The 20,126-nt window shown below is 51.2% G+C and overlaps 2 protein-coding genes across 5 annotated transcripts in view; one reads left to right on the forward strand and one right to left on the reverse strand.

Annotated features, from left to right (window-relative positions):
* LOC133351440 (SH3 and multiple ankyrin repeat domains protein 3-like) overlaps positions 1-20,126 on the forward strand; it is a 631,852-nt gene that overhangs the window by 264,512 nt on the left and 347,214 nt on the right. For all 4 annotated transcript variants that reach the window (XM_061566655.1, XM_061566657.1, XM_061566656.1 and 1 more), the window contains one exon: positions 11,325-11,476. In XM_061566655.1, coding sequence (XP_061422639.1) covers positions 11,325-11,476 — 152 coding nt within the window. The remainder of the gene's footprint in view (positions 1-11,324; positions 11,477-20,126) is intronic.
* LOC133351436 (uncharacterized) lies at positions 1,322-7,080 on the reverse strand. Its single transcript, XM_061566645.1, has 2 exons — positions 5,228-7,080; positions 1,322-1,422 (listed from the first exon to the last, which is right to left on the reverse strand). Exons 1-2 carry the CDS (start codon positions 6,527-6,529, stop codon positions 1,408-1,410), a joined length of 1,317 nt encoding a protein of 438 aa, XP_061422629.1. The 5' UTR covers positions 6,530-7,080; the 3' UTR covers positions 1,322-1,407.

Here is a 20,126-nt window from a genome sequence, read left to right on the forward strand (position 1 = left end):
AGACAACATACATCGAGAGTTTGCAACAACAACAAAAATGGTGGGATTATTTTTTTCTTCTTGTTTGCGAATCTCGATTTATTATCATCACGGCCGTACGAAACCTCGGATGTACGTGAAATGTTTTGCGGACACATCCTTCACGACTGCCGGAAGGCGAACCCGCGACAATGCCTTTCATCTTTAAATGGGAACGGTAAATTGAAATGTTCGCTCTATATATGAAAAGTGATCTCTGAAGACCGCTCTGCATATTTATTACGGCTGGTCGAATAGAGAAGTACTGTACTGTTATTGTTGTCCGTGGTGGTTTTATTAATACAAGCCCAAGGCAATGTTTTGCATTTCTAGCATTCAGCAATTTTTTGCCCGAGGCTGCCACGGAGAAAAAAATAATAATCTCCGGCATACTCATGTAGTAAGTATATATGGAGGCTTGACGACAGGATCGGAGGCACACTTATTTATTACACCAACACAGTTGTACAGGTCACTTGGCTACAGGGATTCTCGACAGCTAACCCCTCTAACCTATACCAATTCCTCCACTACGGGACTAGGGGAGGCTATCTGTCCCAGCTTGGTTAAGCTGGGATCCCGGCTCCCTGAGTCACCAGACCAGCTTCGTCTGGGCTCTCGGGGCCACGCCACCGGCTTGCCCTGGTCGGCCCTTATAAGGACAGCGAGCCAGGGGAGCTCTGGGGCCTACACTAGCTGGTCTTCCGTCTTCTCTGGTTAAAGCTGAGTCCCGACCTCGAGCCCTCGAGCTCATCACCTTTTATAGGACTCGCCCCCGAGGGGGGGCCCGTGGGGGATACACATGCGGACGTCGGTGCTAGCGCCACCCTTGTGTACGGCCGTAACCCCGCCCATTGTGTTTGTTGGCCATCCGTGGCCATGCATAATCACACCTCAACATTCGTAGCCATGCGCAATTACACCTCTACATCACCCCCCCCTGTACAGCTCGCAGCCGTCCCTGGCTGCAAAAAAAAAAAAAAAAAAAAAAAATCAGAATAAAGGTGCATCCCTCACAAAAACCCCGTGTGTGTGCCTCGCGTAATTTTTAACAAGAACAAGAGAACCTTAACAAGAACAACAACAGGAAGAGAGAGAGAGAGAGAGGAAAAAAAAATAACCCGACGCACCCCCCCCGAATAAATACCCCAAAACCAACATATATACACACACTCCGGACGCCACCCCTCCCATTGTCCGCAAGGCCCCCCAACGGCCGACCTCACAATAGTCTGCGCGTTTTGGCGCGCGTCCGCGCGGCGGGCCCATCACAAGGGCCCGTCCTGGCACGCTCAGTGACGGGTGTTGACGGTCCGGGTGCAAGAGAGTCAGGCGTCGCTGCCGAGTGACCCCCGACCCCTCCGGGAGGGGTTGGTGGGTGTGGACCCGTCACTCCTGTTTCACCTGGGGACGGAACAGTTGGCGTCAGGTTAGGCGAGTGCAGCGACGACGGGGAGTCGGCGACACCCTCACACGTTTGGCCATGCGTGTGTGTGTGTGAACCACGGGGCGGCGCGACAAATGGTTTTAACCTTGAGGGGTGCACATACCACCGGCGCCTCCCCCATTTGACGCGAACACATTGCGGCCGCAAAACCTGCACGACCTCCACTGGCCCCCGCCACGGCCGTACCAATTTCGACGAGGTTGCCAGCGGCACCTGAGGACAGTGCAACCACGCCCTGTCCCCTGGTTCCCATTTGACCACCTGCACCCGCCCCAACCGAAGCCTCTCGTTCGCCTTCTGGCGGAGTTCAGAATTTTGCACGGCCGCTTCCCGCGCCTCAGACAATTTAGCGATGTTAAATTTAATGTGTTCGGACAAATTAGACTTCGCCGGGAGCGCCGAGAGCTTCAGCTGGGTCGCCACAGGGGGGTTAACTTCGCGCCCATACATTAAAAAGAAAGGGGAAAATCCGGTGGCCGCATGAGGAGCCATTCTGTAGGCCTGCAACACACCGGCTATGCGGAGGTCCCAATCCGTCTGGGATACCGACACCTGCTGGGACAGCATGGACGTGATGGTCCGATGCAGCCGTTCCACCATCCCGTCAGTTTGTGGGTGATACGGAGAGGTCCGAACCTTCTCCGTACCCAAGAGGTCGCACACCTCACGTAGGAGTTTACCAGAAAAATTCCTACCCTGGTCAGTAAGCAGCCGTTCCGGAGCACCTTTGTCGAGGACATAGCCCTGGACAAAGGCCTCCGCGATGGCTGCTGCCGACTGGTTCGCCAGGGGCCAGGCCATAGGCCATCTCGTGAAGTATTCAACCCCCGTTAGTAAATACCTATTGCCCCTGGGCGTAGCGGGAAATGGCCCAAGTATGTCCAGAGCGACGAGCTCGTTAACCCGGGAAACTTTTATGGACTGCAGCGGAGGGTTGGACCCCCTCGCAGGCGGCTTCCTCTGCGCGCATTGCGTGCATGACCCCAAGAGATCCCCCACGTCCTTTTCCATGCCCGGCCAGAAGAAATCCAGCTGGAGCGTGGCAAAGGTCTTGTGAACCCCCAAGTGCAGAAGCCGCTCATGAACAGCCCATACCACCTTACCCCTTAAAGCAGCAGGCACCACAAGCCGCTGGCGCCGGGTTTTTCCATCCCAGTGCATCAAAAGACCCTGGAACAACCCCCACGAGTCAACGTTTTCCACCCCCTGACCAGCCCCCCCGACGCGACGGCGCAAAGCGAGGAGGGAGGTGTCCTCCATTTGGAGGCGTCCCCATTCCGCGACCGGCAACCCCAGCAACGAATCCCTCCCTTCTTGCTCGATAGGACCCGAAGCCGAAGGTGCATCGGTAGCGGCCACGAGGACCGAATCGGTGGTGACGTTCGGGGGCCTACAACGCCCCGAACCCAACAGGCACGCGCACTCCGAAGTGGGTGGCAATCGTGACAGGGCGTCAGCGTTCGTGTGGCGGACACCCTTACGATATGTGGTGACAAAGTCATAGTCTTGGAGGATCTCCAACCATCGAGACAACTGGCCCGATGGTTGTTGAACCCGCAGGGCGTACTGTAGGGCCGCATGATCTGTACGGACGGTGAACCGCCGACCGTACAGATACGGGCGGTACTGCTGAATGAAATAAACAATGGCCAATAATTCCCGACGGGTAACGCAGTACCGCTGTTCGGCTGGAGACAGTACCCGACTACCGTAAGCCACCACATGCTCTACGCCCCCGATGAGCTGGGACAGCACACCCCCGATGCCCGTGTTACTTGCGTCAGTATCGAGCAAGAAGGGTTGTGAAAAATCCGGGTAATTCAACGGCGGAGCTCCCACCAAAGCATTTCTGAGGGCGCGAAAAGCAGCCTCCTCCTCCGGCCCCCAATGAAACCTGACTCCCTTGGACGTCAAGGCATGCAATGGTTTCGCAATCGTAGCGAAGTCAGCCACAAATCGCCGATAATACGACGCGAACCCAATGAAACTCCTGACCTCTCCCACAGAGGTGGGAGTCGGCCAGGAGCTGACGCATTCCGTTTTGGCGGGATCAGTGGATATCCCCGAGCGCCCAACAATGTGACCCAAATATCGCACCGATTCGCGGAGTAAATGACACTTCTGTGGTTTAAATTTCAAATTGGCAGCCCGCATTTTGAGAAAAACAGCACGCAACCTCTGGAGGTGTTCCTCGAAGGATTTGCTAAAGACGATGACATCGTCTAAGTAAATCAAACACGAATCCCATTGCAAACCTGCCAAGACCAATTCCATTAACCGCTGAAAAGTTGCCGGCGCAGAATGTAAACCCATCGGCAAACGGTTAAATTGGAAGAGGCCCTGCGGTGTACGAAAAGCAGTCTTAGGTTTCGATTCGTCATCCAGAGGAAGCTGCCAGAATCCAGATAGCAAATCAAGGGTGGAAAAGAATCGTGCACCGGCCAAGGCGTCGAGCGACTCATCCATCCGAGGAAGCGGGTACGCATCTGCCACAGAGATTTTGTTGAGACGCCGAAAGTCAACACAAAATCTCAGTGAGCCGTCGTGTTTCTTCACCAAAACGATCGGCGCGCCCCACGGGCTGGTGGAAGGGGAAATGATATCGGCGGCTAGCATGTCATCAACAGCCGATTTGACATGATCCTTTTCGGCGGGACTCAACCGAAAGGGATTTTGGCGGATTGGCGCGCTGTCACCCGTGTCAATATGGTGTCGCAGCAATTTTGTACAACCAATATCAAATTTGTGTTGACTAAAAACGTCAGCAAATTCGCTCAGGAGAACTCGCAGCTGCGCGCGCTGCGAGTCAGACAGGTCCACTGAACCCGCGCAAAGCGCATCCAGCCATCCGTCATCAGAGTCCGAATGCGGTCGCGACGGAGGATCGGTGGATACCTGACCCACGAGTGGTTCCTCATAGGGCACCGGCGTTGCGTGTGCAAGCACGGTCCCTTGAGGAACCACGGCCGTTCGCGATCCCACATTAAGGACTGCAATGAAGGGGTCCCCATCCCCTCTCACCATAGTCTGAGCCGCGAGCAAATCGGGTCCATTGACCCCGGCCCGAGATGGACCCAACAAGACCCCCCGATCCGCAACCCCTGCATCAAACGGCCGACGCAACCTAAGAGGGACGAGCATCTGAGCCCCCGGAGGCACGCGCACAGTTTTTGTGACGAGCGCCTGCACGGTGGCAAACGCCCGACGCTCCGTGGTGGGGGAAGACAGAAATGTAACGCGTCGGCCCGATGGGAGCTCAATGCACCCTTGGTCAATAAGGATACGGATGGGCATTTTGGCCAGAAAATCCGTCCCCAACAGGCACGGAACCGCGAGTGAGGAGGAAACCAAAACAGGGCCGGATAATTTAATGTCCCCAATGCAGATAGTGGCGCGGATTTGGCCAATAATGCCCAGAGAGCCCCCGTTAGCGGCATAGCACGGCACGTCAACAGGGAGCAAGGGACGACTTTGAACGGGAAGGATGTTATAAATTAAATCAGATATAATGGTCGCCGATGCCCCTGTGTCAATTAAAATCCGCACCTCTACCCCATCAATGTGACCGACCACGACCGATGATCCCGCCGACGCAGCAACGACACGATGGGCGAGCTCCGACCACTGACCCGGTTGGAGCGCTCGCCGCATTACCGAACAATCGCGCGCGACGGACGGGGAATTTGGAGCCCTGTTTAGTTGAGCGCGTGAGTGTGTGTCGGATGTGTGCGTGGGCCAAACGTGTGAGGTGCCGCGACTCGCCGTATTTCTCTGCTGGAGCTTGGGAGGAGACGGCGTGGCGTCCTGACGAGGTGTCGCCCCGCGCTGACGGGGAGCCCGGCATCCAGACGCAACGTGGCCTTGCAGGCCACAGTTGTAGCAGCGTGTGAGCGCCCCAGATGACCTGGGCTGCTCCTGGCGGCTCGGTCCATTCCGAGCCTGCGGTGCCGCCGATCTCCATTCCCCTCGCCGCTCCACCCCGCAGACCTCCTCCGATGGGAGGGCGGTGGTCGCCATGGCATGGCCGGCCGCCCCCTTTGCCGCCTTCCGACGCAGGGACCGCAAGCCCCCGTGGATGTGGCGCGCGACCAGCAGGGACGACATCTCCGCGTCGTCCTGAGCCAAGACGTTGACGTCCAGCTCGTCAGCGAGTAGCAGCAGCTTCTCAGCCACCATGGCATCCACTCCTTCCTCGTCCATCCTTGGGAAAGCAGCCTTTGCCAGAGCCAGGAGAGCCGTCCGGAAGGCCAGGGGTGACTCGTTGGCGCCCCGACTCCGATCGTGGAACAGCTGCCTGCAGTCCGAAGGCGGCCCATAGACGGCTGACAGCAGCTGCAACGCCAGGTGTAGAGTGGCGCGCTTTTCCCTCGGCGCCGAGGTGAGGGTAGCCAGGGCGTCGTTGTCCAGCATCGCTGGCAGCGCGCGTAGAGCCTCGGCGTCCGACCAGTTCGCCATCTCTTGATGAGCGATGAACCGCCTCTTGAAGCCGCCCCAGTCTCCGTCAGCGCCGACAAATTCTTTAAGAGGCGGCAGACGCTGTTGTAAGGCGGCGTCCGTGGCCGCAGAACGCTCTCCGTCGCTCCCCGCCGATGATACAGTGTGGGCGGGCCGTGCACATGGCATCGCCGGTCGCTCTGATGTTGACGCGCCGGCCGGCGTTGATGATGTCACGGCTTGTGCTTGGCGCTCAGCAGACACGTGACGCGGGCCGGCCCCGCCCTCCGCTCGTACTGTAGAGATGGCGGGAAATTTGACCGCGAGCCGCGTCGGGGTGGCGGGAAACGTCGCCCCGCGCCGGCTGCCGTCGTCGACCCGCGCTGCTCCTCCAGCCCCCAGCCGCGTGATCTCCTCCAACGCGGCGGCCGCGGCGTAGAGCAGGTCCGCCAGGCGGGAGTGGGCCAGCCGGAGTCCTTCGGCCGACGCATCCCCCTCCTCCTGTCGTAGCGGCGCGGGCGTACTCGGCCCCGGCTGCTCCGATTCGACCCCGGCCATCACTGGTGGAGATTCGGCCGCGGCGTCTTCCATCTCCGACTCCCTGGTACGTGTCGTCCCTCGTGTGTCCATCGTTGGACGTTTACTTCTGACACCAGATGTAGTAAGTATATATGGAGGCTTGACGACAGGATCGGAGGCACACTTATTTATTACACCAACACAGTTGTACAGGTCACTTGGCTACAGGGATTCTCGACAGCTAACCCCTCTAACCTATACCAATTCCTCCACTACGGGACTAGGGGAGGCTATCTGTCCCAGCTTGGTTAAGCTGGGATCCCGGCTCCCTGAGTCACCAGACCAGCTTCGTCTGGGCTCTCGGGGCCACGCCACCGGCTTGCCCTGGTCGGCCCTTATAAGGACAGCGAGCCAGGGGAGCTCTGGGGCCTACACTAGCTGGTCTTCCGTCTTCTCTGGTTAAAGCTGAGTCCCGACCTCGAGCCCTCGAGCTCATCACCTTTTATAGGACTCGCCCCCGAGGGGGGGCCCGTGGGGGATACACATGCGGACGTCGGTGCTAGCGCCACCCTTGTGTACGGCCGTAACCCCGCCCATTGTGTTTGTTGGCCATCCGTGGCCATGCATAATCACACCTCAACATTCGTAGCCATGCGCAATTACACCTCTACACTCATAATAGGAAGAATAACAATAGCGTTGCGTAAAGCGCCGAGAATCAGTCGCATGGAAACATTCAAACGCAGCGCGGTTATCTGCTCAATGAGTTTATTAGTTAACATAATTTTGGTATGCTCGTCTCACCGAGCCAGGCGACAGCCACTTCATCAGCAGTGCGGAGGGAGAACTCTTGAGTCCACTGTTAAGTCCAGTCAGAGGCCACTCGTTGTCATTCTATGACAACACGGTCCATCGCTGACCACATCCACAATAAGTTATTCAGTGGAGTGGCTTAGCAGCCTCCACATTCACCAGATGTATTCCCACTACAGCTGCAGCAGGTAATTTTGCGGTCACAAAACACAGAATGGATGCCAGAGACTCTGGGCCCCATTCATGCAGAGTTTGCTTTTGCAGTTTATTTTTGCGGAATTCCACAGTGCCGGCGGTAACTGTAGGTGCCGAAGTCGGCACTTTCTTCTCCCTGGCAGACCGGGCCTATTAGACAGACTTTGACAGCCTCATGCACGAACACAAAAGACGTAGACAAATATTCCCCGTATAGCCTTAACAGACTGTTGGGGCAAGTGCTGTTAGCGAGCACCTATGAAGGCTGGCACGGCACACCAGGGGGTGGGTGGCCAACACCACGCCTGGCCGCTTTTGTCTCCCGAGTGGCGATGTTTTTGCACACCGCACCAGGTATTCGTTTGAAGCTGAGTCGACCTAGGGGAGGCCCAGAACCGGTTCAGATAATCGTCACTGGTGTTGACCATGAACGAGAATCGAACTCGGTTCGCCGGATTTCTCGCCCAGCGCGCTAACCGCTGCACTACCGCTCCTCACCATCGTCACCATCATTGTCATCATTGTCATCGTTAATTTGCTTGGCGGCAGACTGGCACAGTGGAAACGGCAAAAAAGGACCTGAGTTTGATTTCTGAGTATGTTCTACCTTTATTCTGCATATGTTCCCTCCGAGTATTCCAGTTTTGTATCACAGCAAAAAGAAAAGTACAATGTAACTGGTACTGGCCAAACATCCCAATGCTGATTACATTGGCCCCTACTGCAGACACGTGGCAGGAACCTCCTGAAATAAATATTAAGACTCATTGAGGATTTCCTGGGGAAACAAGAATAAATAAAGACAATTATTTATAGGCATCAGCCTTGCTCCGGCCTCAACCGAGGTGTAGAATCGATGAAGATGATAATGATGATCATGAAGAAGATGATTGCGACGATAATGTTGATGATTGTGGTCCTTGCAGTGATGAAAACAAATTTATGATGATGATAAATGAAGATGATGATGACAATCAAGTTATGCTGCTGAATTGACTACTGATGACCCACCAACCTCAATCCACCAACTCACACCCATCCCATGGCGATGCACGAACCCTCATCTCCAAAGTGCACACCGTACCATGCACCCATTCCAGGCTGAGTTGGTCAAGGAGAGGCTCAGAACAGGCGACAGAGACGTTTGCCATGGCTGGGACTCGAACCTAGGTCACCAGATTTATCGGAGGCCACCGCCCCATCGTTTCCCATGTGTGCAATGAAAGTAGCTCGAAACGATTGGTAAATTAATTGCATTACGACAGTATGTGTATAAAATCAACAGGCCAAAGACAGTGATCTAGGCTACAGTGGCAGGCCACCTGCTTAAGAGCAACACCTGCATCACAAATACAGGCCCTGACAGGCCCTGACAAGTCAAAAGGCCCTTTAACCTTTTGGTAATAATACAATGACAGTAATCGTGATAGTTTACAGCACATTAGATGAAGGCCACTCTACGCTCTCAGCCAAAGGGGGGCTGTTTGACCATACTTCACTGCTCTGGCCAGTGCAGGTTGGTGAAGAGGAGCTGCATTGGAGGTTCAAATATCACTCACCACTGACCAATGTTAGCCATGGCCGGGAATAAAACGTAGCTCTCCACCTTCATCCACCTGCCTCCAGCACCCTTGTGACGCGTGTCTGGAGCCTCCAAGGCTGCACACGGGTAAACTTCGCCTTCCCGACTGTGTACGTGTGAATGTATATTTGTGTGTATACACATGCGTGCAAAGCTGCCTCCCTGTACATACTTTTGGGGGCAAAGTGCTGTCGAGCAATCACCTATTAAGACCAGTATGGCGCTCCTTGGGGAGTGATGTTGTAGCGGCGAGGACACATCACTAGAGTTGTTCTTCATAAACTCGGCCTTATAGCTGAAAGAAATTTAACAGACGCTAATATATTGGGTGGTGTGCCTTTCATGGCAGAAGGAAAAAAAAGACTGACAGCTGGAGAAGTCATTTTGCAAGTCTATTTTTTTAAAGCCATTTTTATCAACTCGGGCCCAAGTAGACAAATGAGCTATGAGCGTGGGGGGTGTTGCATATCTCTATCGGTAGCCCTAATCCATTGCTGGAAATTCCACGTTCATATGGAAGGAGCCCGTCTATCCGAAGCAAAGGGATTATGAAGTTGAGTTACAACCCCGAACAACCCGGGATCTAAATCTACGACCTTCCCTTTGTGAGACTAAGACTTTGACCACAGCGACCCGCCGGAGCTTATATCTGCCCTACAAACCTTCACGTTCGTTCAATTAGCACGTGTACGAGATCATCCAGCCGCACGTCCACAGATTAACACGTGCAGCCAGCTCTGTGAGGGCGTCTAAAGTGGATGTGGGGAGGTTTGGGGAGGCAGCTGCTCTCGCTCTTCCGTGGAACTCTGTGGCAGATGGAGCAACACCCCAGTTGCCTCCGCCCCCCCCCCAACGCGGCAATCGGCATGCGGCTCTTGGCAGATGCGACCAGATCTGATGGCGAAATTAATTAACATTGCTCGCACACCTCCGGAGCCGAGCGATCGCGGTGGCGGGGAGTGGTGCGATGTTCACTTCGAAACGTGAATTGGACGCGCCCTCACAAAAGCCGTGGTCTTCGTCTCGCATACGGTGCAGTGCACGTTTCAAATTGGCAGTGACACGTTATTGTTTTTTTTTACTTGCAACACATTTCTGAGCAGAATTCCCAGGGAAACATGTCATGTATTTGCCTGAACACATGGTTCGTTCTTGTCAAGATAACATCGTGCTTACATTTAGCATTTTTTTGAATTAGGATCACATCACCTGCCAGTAATGTGTAACACCAATATATTGTTTTAATACGTGACTCGTATCCCCATCATCAGGCATGATCAATCCACTGTTGGATGAAGGCCTCTCGAAGTCGTCACTATCCCTCATAACAGTCTCATGATACAATAATCCATTTAGCTCCTGCACTTGACGAGAGGGGCGCCCCGGTGGCTCGGAGATGTTAACTACCTTGCCTGGTATACAGGAGGTCGTGGATTCTCATTCCGACCCTGACGCCTGTATATTTGGAGTTTGCGTGTCTCTCTCCCTGTGGTCACGTGAATTTTTCTCCGAGTCCTCTGGGTTTTCCCTCCACATTTAGAATCAACACGCGTTCATAATATTTGGCTGCTATAAATGTCCACGTGATGAGCCACTTCGTTGAACTATCATTTGTGGCCAGGTCACGTCTGAGAAAAAGAGCTGTATAGCTCAGTGAGCCTTGCCTGGTGAATACAAATTGTTAAATAGTTAGTTACCCGAGCTGAAGCTGGCCCTCCATTGGTGCAGTGGTTGTCCTCTTGGACATGTCCCCTCCTCTCTACTGCTACTCTGTTGCCAGCCTTGGTCATCAGCCACCATCGCTTCTGACGATGTTTTGTCAACAGTCAATGCATTACTCCAAGGTTGGAGGTAATCAACATGTGTATGTTCTCATCGTGTGATATCAAAGTGTCTCCGTGCTCGCCTCATTTCCATTTACAGCCTTGAATCAGTGTTGAAAAACACACGAGAACCACTTTACGCAGGGAATACAGCCACTGCTGAATTCCCACAAGGCAGTGCTAATTGATCGTCCCCAGGACAATTAAGGGGTTAAGTCTAACCCGAACCACCGTTTTATCTTGCGACCTTCTCATTTTGATAACCTGGGTAAACGTTTGCACACTGCCTGATGCAGTGGCCCTTACCAACATCCTGTACACTTGTGGAACTGTCCGAGCTCAACACCTAGCCTTGGCTGCGCTTTTCATACTCACAAGCCGCGACGGCGACGACGATTCTGCCAACTCTAACCGCACCTACATGCCATGGTTGCCCCACACAGATCCTAACCGACCGATCTCACTGCCGGCACTCACCCTTCCCGCACCGCAGAGTCGCCGCTCACCATGTCGGCGCAGCTCACGAGCGGCTCCGACATGATCGTCACCCTCCGGAACGGCGGCGCGCACCTCGACTACCGGGCACGGGACGGCATGACGGCCCTGCACAAGGCCGCGCGCGTCTGGAACTACATCACGCTGCGGGTGAGCCCTCAATCCCGGACATGGGTGCGGTAGTAGTTTTTTGTGAATAAAAGGCTACAGAGGTTACTTTGGTTAAAACAATTTTGTTTGGCGGTGGCGGTTTTACACGGTCATCTTGCATAGGTATAATGTGCCAATGTGTAGTTATTACGAGACAAGAGTTCGCAGCTGAAGATGGCACAATGTTTATGAGGGAAGAGGCTTTTGGGCCCAACCTTCACTTTTTTTTGTTGAACCGATGCCTACATGAGAACTCGGGAGACCAGGATAGTCTCATTTTAAAGAGTCACCTGAGGCAATAGACTGATAGTCGGGTGCGATGATTGCTATGTGTAATGCCACAAGTTACATGCAAGTCTGCTGGCATCGACCTAGATGCCGGCACACAATGGCATACTTTTGCGAATTACATCAGGGGAACTTTAACCGTTTCGCATTCCGATGACGTGCGCGTATGTCATCAGTTTATCTTCCGATTCCATTCCGATTACGTACATTTACGTCCGTTTAGGTCATCGGAATGGAATCGATTCTGAACAGAATTGTAAGTACAAGGACATGCGGGAGGGCATGTGGCACATTTTGGTGCCAGCTATCATAGAGTGCAGTCTGCGCTAAGTACAGTACAATGTCTTTAAAAACTGCGGCGCTACGCCTCTCTAAATAAAATTAACGGCAACAGCTTGCGCGTTCCGAGATTCAGCGGTAAACGGGACCCCACCTTGCAACCTGCAGACGAATGGGACAGGCTTAACACCCCCTCTGAAGCAGACGGTGCAGAGTACTACTATGGCTATTACACCTGTCGTAATAATCAGGGCGGCCGCTGTATTTAAACTGTGAACCTCTGCGATGAGCGGCGAGCACGCAAACGCTGTGCATTGTCACCAATCATCAAATCTGCAATTACAACCAAAGTCGGAGAGCTTACACGAAAGCACGGGTGTAGGCTGCACGAGCACGTCACTTCTGCGGTAGGATTGCGACGTCAACTCATTAGGGACATTGCCGATGCGAGGACAAAAAGCGCTGCTCCGTTGACGATTCTCCACGGAAATGTTCATCTAACAAGAGCACAACATTAATATTATTGGCCTTGATCAGTGCTTGTAGTTATGTACGTTGAACTTCTTTTGCACCGTACGCAGCCAACTGCGCCAATTGGAGGTGCGGGGAAGGACAACAAACTAAACACCAAGAGCATTTCCAAAGTTACTTTAAACATCATAAACGAAACATCGTGGTCACTCGTGTCCTGGAGATGTACGTATGTACGTTGTCTGGCATTGTTTTTGCACTGATCGTATTTTGGCGTTCTCTGCTCTGACACTGGTGAGTTAAGCCCTAAAGAAAGCTGTCTCTGGTGTAGGCCAATCAATTTCAAAGACAATGCATATGTTATCAGAGAACGTGTGTTTGCATGTTTTTTTTCACCACAAGTGCCTGTGTGGTTAATGCAGACTTGATGCCTTGCAAAAAAGGTATCTATTTGGTGTTTGAAGATCTTAACACTTGTTTATATTGCCAGAAAGGGTCAAACCTTTTCTCATTTTGCATACTGGCAAAAAAGAAGGCCCCCATCGATAAGAATGTATGTGCGCTCAATTTCTTTCACACCGCACGGAGTTGCGGGAAAAGACCAAGTGATAAGATGGGGGGGGGTCATTAAATGCTCGTTTTGGGACCCCCCTCCCCAGGAGCTCTTCGCTGGAGCAGCCCCTCCATTAAGCAATAGATCAACGCGCCCTCCCCCCACACCCCAGACTCACACAATAGGAGGTTAACGTGCATGAAAAGCTTCATTTTCAATCCCCCAGAGTCGTGGGAATTAATTTTCCGTTGCTTCCACCTATGTTTTCGTTTCTCGTCGCTGCATTTTACTGTTGTTGTTGTTGTTGTGGAGAGAATGAGATTAGTTCGCAGCAAATGTGTAAGCAACGGGATGTTAGGGATGCGCCAAAACCACGACTTTGCGCAGGTTTTATGACTTGCTAAACGTTAAGAAACTAATAAATAGGTGGCTGCGTGGCTCGAGGGGGGTGGGTGTGGGATCGTAATTGCCATGTCGCAGCACTGAGCCCTCAACACTGGGAGTCTCGGTTCGATTCCCGGCAACCTCACGTGTGTTGTGACCATTGATAGCTCTTAGCCAGATCACCAGTGTCTACACAAAACACTACTGTTAATGAAATTATGTTTTTATATATAGTAACTAGCGGTAAGTACTCGGCGTTGCCCGGGCGAAAAAGGCAGACACACACATGGACTTACACACAGACATCGACCCACACAAATAGAAACACATCGACTTACACGCACACACATATGGACTCACACACAGACATCGACTTTAGAAACACAAACATGTAGTTACACACACAAATCGACTCACACACACACATAGACTTACACACACATATATCGACTCACACTAATTTAATATGGCCTCAGCACAGCATTGAAGGATATGATTTGTTAAAATATATAGTTGGTTCATGTGTTGTCAACCACTCTTCACAGAGCATATTTAGGTGAGGTACTACGTGTTTTACCATCACTAACTGGCAGTGACCAGCTTGGTGAAGTATGGTCAAACTATCCCCAACCCCCCCCCCCCACCCATGGCCAACACATTTTCCTACTATAATGTATGATACGAGGTAGTCGTAGCATCTTTTTTTTTTAACATCTACATATTCTTGTGGCGGGGTAGCACTGGGTAGAGTTGTGCTCTGGGGTCATCTCCTTCTGGGGTCATCTGCTTCTGGGGTCATCTTCTGAGTCATCTGCTTCTGGGGTCATCTTCTGAGTCATCTTCTTCTGGGGTCATCGTCTTCTGGGGTCATCATCTTCTGGGATCATCTGCTTCTGGGGTCATCTTCTTCTGGGGTCATCATCTTCTGGGGTCATCTGCTTCTGGGGTCATCGTCTTCTGGGGTCATCTTCTGGGGTCATCATCTTCTGGGGTCATCTTCTGGGGCCATCATCTTCTGGGGTCATCTGCTTCTGGGGTCATCTTCTGGGGTCATCGTCTTCTGGGGTCATCTTCTGGGGTCATCATCTTCTGGGGTCATCTTCTGGGGTCATCATCTTCTGGGGTCATCATCTTCTGGGGTCATCTTCTGGGGTCATCATCTTCTGGGGTCATCGTCTTCTGGGGTCATCTTCTGGGGCCATCATCTTCTGGGTCATCATCTTCTGGGGTCATCTGCTTCTGGGGTCATTTTCTGGGGTCATCATCTTCTGATTCATCGTCTTCTGGGGTCATCTCCTTCTGGGGTCATTTTCTGGGGTCATCATCTTCTGAGTCATCGTCTTCTGGGGTCATCTCCTTCTGAGGTCATTTTCTGGGGTCATCATCTTCTGAGTCATCGTCTTCTGGGGTCATTTTCTGGGGTCATCATCTTCTGAGTCATCATCTTCTGGGGTCATCTCCTTCTGGGATCTTCTCCTTCTAGGATCATCTTCTTCTCGGGTCATCTTCTTCTGGGGGCATCTTCTGGGGTCATCTTCTGATGTTATCTCCTTCTGGGGTCATTTTCTCGGGTCATCTACTTCTGGGGTCATCATCTTCTGGGATCATTGTCTTCTGGGGTCATCGTCTTCTGGGATCACCACCATGGACTGGTTCCCGACATAACGTGACGCTCGTCTGACTGAATTATGTTTGACGACGTGACTCAGTGAGGACAATTCGAATGTACAGTCGTCGTTTTTAATCCATTGCACGGAAACTACTTTTCATCGCAATAACTGTTAATCGAAGAGAGCTGTTTCCACTGTAAAAAAACATAAACCGTAATGTAAACAAAGCCAGTCAAGGTCGAAAAGCTCATAAATGGGCGTCGCTGATTGGCTGAGGGAATGGCTCAGCCCCACCTATGAGTGCTCGGATTGGCCAAAATTGGCACCCCACGTGGATAATGTAAACGTGCTATTAATCAAAATGTTAACTTTAGTCTAAAGCGTAGGGTTCTTTGGAAGACATAATGTTAGCCGAAATCCATTCACCGATGTCACTGTTAACTGAGGGATGACTGTAATTGGTGCCGATTGCACATTATGTTCTGATGTTCACAGAGGTAATGCTACAGTGATGGCTCTCCTCCTGCATATGGTCGTGACCTTCCACCTGTGATTGTGGATCCATCTCACTATGGATTATCCTAGACCTCACTCCTGCTCTTGACACCATTTGCCACTCATCCTTGAATATCTCAATAACAATCGAGGCATCTTGAACATAGCTCCCTTGGTTCCGCTTTTACCTCTTAACGAGCCTCTTCTGTGTTTGAACACAAGGACTATCTTCCTCTCAGTAACATGTGTCTGTAAGTGTGATGCTTAACCCCTTCCCTTTCCGAGGCAATGGCAAGTTGCAGGGTGGGGTCCCGTCCACCGCTGAATCTCGGAATTCACAAGCGGTTATTGTTAACTTTATTTAAAGAGGCGTAGCGCCGTTGTTTTTAAAGACATTGTTCTCACCGCAGAGAACTGTAGCGACACAACCACACTCTACGATAGCTGGCGCCAAACTGTGCCACACGCCCTCCCGCATGGCCTTGTGGTAGCCTCGGTACCGATAAAGTTATTTTAGTTTAAGTACAGTTATGTCATCGGAATAGGAAAGGGTTGATTGAAGGATGGAGTGGTGTGATGTGGCGATGCGGTAACATTAGAGACCTGCCAGCAATTCTCCTCTGTCGATGTGAAGACACCTCATCGGGTAATTATGGCCTAGCGTTAGGACCAAAATCACCCGATGAGTCTGTAGTTAGTTCCTCTAGCCCCACCTGCGCTGATGGATAACTGACACTCATTTATGCAGCCCACAGGGCCTCTCGGTGTTGTTCCTGGTGTCATGCCCTAGCATGTATTTTCCATGTTCGGTTAAACATCATGCACCCTTCACAGTAACATGCCGAGATCACCTTAAACTGAAAGAACATAACCTCGTGTGAAGCGTACAGAGGTGCGTTGCACGTTAATTTTTTGTGCTGCAATTCACCACGACTCCACGAGCATGTCTACTCTTGAATAGGCTCGCAAGCATTGACTTTACGTGTTTCGGGTGGAAGCTCGAAACTGAGCACCACTCTGGCAAGATGCTAGCTACCTCGCCTGGTATACGGGAGTTCATGGGTTTGATCCAGACCCTAAAACCTGTATATTTGGAGTTTGCATGTTCTCCCCATGGTGGTCGCGTGGACATTTCTCCAGGTCCTCCGATTCTTCCCTGCACATTTAGAACGAACGTGCATTTATTTGGCTGCAGTACATTTACACGCGATAAGCCACTTTGTTTAGCTATCCTTTGAAATAGACACACCACTTCTGAAAAATGAGCTATATAGCTCAGTGAGCCTTAACTGATCAAATACCAAAACAATTGTTTAGTTTAGTGTATGATTACCAGCTCAATAAATGGACAAGGCTCTACGCCCGAGTATTGTAAACAATCCCGCAAGCTTAATGTCGGGAGCGTTCGGGCCAAAGCATGCGCAATGAGTCGTAACAATTTGTACTGCATCAAGCAAAGTTTACGTATGAGCAGCCCTGCTCGGGAGCTATGCCTTCTTGCAATAGCTTGATAAAGCCCGATTTTCTGAGCTGGCACACCATGGCCTACTCTTGCAAACGACATCATGGAATCGTTACCATCCACTGTGAAGCACATGGCACGTGTGTGTTTTACAGTTAAATATACCCGCAGTATTTATTGGCATTTGATCATATATTTGTAATGTGAGTAACTCGGTAATGTTCCTGGTCCAAGTCGCTCTCTGTCCAATCCCTAACAAACAGCATCCCCTCACTCTGCATTGCGTGATCACTCAATGTAAACTACACCACAAGGCTCTAGATTAATTGGCATCAATGGTGCATCAGAGTGGGTTGTGAACAAGAGGGCTAACATCTGAATGCATCAGCAGCCTGCAACTTCCTTGGACTTTATTCGTGGATTTTTAAAAAAAGTTACTCCTTCTGTGAGGACCATACAATCAACCTTTATTTCACACGTGTAGTGTGCCAATTCACAGACACGAGTAGGAGGTACTCTCTCTCTCTCTTTTATTACGGCCTTCACAGCCTTAGGGGATAACCACACACACACCGGGTCGGGACAGCCAACACGCTACCAGACCCACAGCTTGAAGAGGGCGAAGATCACAACGACGGCACGACGAGTTCCACTCCAGATCGCAGCAGCCCCCGAGCTCAACTTCATACCCTGCCCAACGTGGCCAGGCTCCGCCCTCGGCCCCGCACCCCTCTGGATCCCCCAGATGGCTCCGTGCCTTGCCCACAGGTCCAAATGGTAGAACGGGCTGCTTCCCCTAATTCTATTGTCTACCAATCTTCCAGCGGCACACGCTCCAGTGACTCATCAATGTCACTCCACATGCACAGAATTGTCAGGAAAATTAATTCTTAATATGAGCAGAGAGGACAACATAATCATTTGGACGTGTTGGCGGTACACCGGTCCTCATAAGACGGTTCTAAAATCAAGATTTGAACTGACATGCGTCTTCCGACTGCTTCGACATCACGAGAACTGCTTTTGAGATACCACCCAGCAAGATTTTCTGACCGGCGTTTGCGAATTGTGGGAAAATAAACAATGATTATGAAAAGATTGATTTTATTTTACCACGCACTGGCGTACCGTCAGTACATTCATTTACAGATGTTCAATGCCAGAAACAAAAGGTTTTGTACGGACCGTCTTGCACAGGGCACAGTTATAGCATGTGGGAAGAGGAAGCTATTTTTGACACAAGTGTATTGTCAACATAATGACGTCACACATTACAACGTTCAGATGTAAAGCAATGCGCAAATGCTTTACTTCTCTAATGCTACCACTGCCCAGCGTTTACAAACGTGGTAAACTGTGCTTGGAGACCTGCCCTAGTTAAGTTTCCCCCCATCCCCCATCCAGATTTAGTAAATATTCCTTCCACTGGGACCCCCCCCCCCCATCTGCCATTTTATGGTCGGGGCCAAGCGAGAAACGTGGCCTATTTGAATGCCTACACAGTGGAATATTGTGCCCTAAAAACTGAGCTCATCACATGCCTTACTGGCAGTAAACCGTGAACATTGGGGATGGCTTTCACATCTATTGTTTGTTCTTGTAACTGGCAGACCCGCACATACTGGACATCTGTCAAAAAGAGTTTCATAGCTCTTCAGATTCCTCCTGCAGTCGAAATATAGACTCTGATTCTGATTGTCAATTGAAAGCCCTGAAACAGTCGTGGAAATGTGTCGATCCCATGGACAACCATGATTGACTTTCCCACAGAAACACATTCCTGCGGAAGGATCTGGTAGGAACGTTGGGTTGCTCGGTCAATGGCCAGGGTCAATGGCGGCGTGGTGTATTCCGCAAATATGCCCGATTGTGAGGCCGGGCACAAGCCGGCGTGAGTAGGTTAAACGTTGAGTTTTATAAGGGCACCACGGGGTGACCAGCCCCTCCCAACCCAGCCCCACCCAGCCCCACCCTCTCCACCCAGCCCCTCCCCACCCTCCCCACCCAGCCCCTCCCCACCCTCCCACCCAGCCCCTCCCCACCCTCCCCACCCTCCCCACCCAGCCCCTCCCCACCCTCCCCTCTCCACCCAGCCCCACCCCTCCCATTTTTGGATGCACGACGGACGGACGGACACAATAATCCCCTGTGGGCTGTTATAACCAGGAGGTTCCTACCAGTATTATACTCATCTGTGTTGACGCAGGTGGGATGATATGCACAATCTGCACAGCAATGAGATTGGAACTTAACACTTTACCATCGTGAGTAAAATGCTGTGAATAAAAACCCATCACCATTTGGTAAGTTACTTACCTCATTTAAACTGATAACAATATACAGCCTTGTCTAAATACACCATCGCATGCCTCCCTGTGCTGTGTCAGTCTTGGGGCTAAAATTGATATCCAGACTTTTTCACAAGATTATTTCTGAGAGATGTTTTGGCCAACCCACTGAATATTTATTTTAAGTCAAGGAACATTTTAATTGGGACAAAAAAAATGTATCCACACAAAATAAGTGATTTTTTTTTTAATTGGCCTGTGGCCTTCCGAGACTAATATTTCCCTGTAAACATAGTAAAGCATGCAAACTCTGGAGCCGTTTTTATCTCATGGGTCTTATCACCAAACAACTGTTGCTGGGTTGTCAGAGGTTACAGCAAGGGAGCATACCGCGAGATTGTGCACAGTGGTGGAGAGTAATGGTCCATGAATATACAGCGAGGTTTACATGAAATGACAGCATATGTATTAAACATAAATACCTCAAAGTATATTTTTAATGAGAATCTCATGAGCATCATGGAAGAGACTTCGCATCCATAGGAATGTGAAAAGCCCCTGTTTTGGCGTCTACAGGTGTCTCTTGGCATGTCACAAATCCACTCCCTCCTCCATGCACCCCCCACCACCGCACCCTTGACTCCCAACAACAGATTCAACTGATTTTCAGGACTAGGGGATCACACTTCTATATCGAGAATTGATTCTTGTAACTTCTGTGTACGTATTGTTTCAAACATTAGTGTGATGCGACATTGGCATAACATTTCCATATAATGTGCACGAGAGGTAAACAACTGATGTTAATTGCAGACTTTGA

Source organism: Lethenteron reissneri, chromosome 37 (genome assembly GCF_015708825.2).
Source record: "Lethenteron reissneri isolate LAM-NWPU_2019-01 chromosome 37, ASM1570882v1, whole genome shotgun sequence".
Classification (NCBI taxonomy): domain Eukaryota; kingdom Metazoa; phylum Chordata; class Hyperoartia; order Petromyzontiformes; family Petromyzontidae; genus Lethenteron; species Lethenteron reissneri.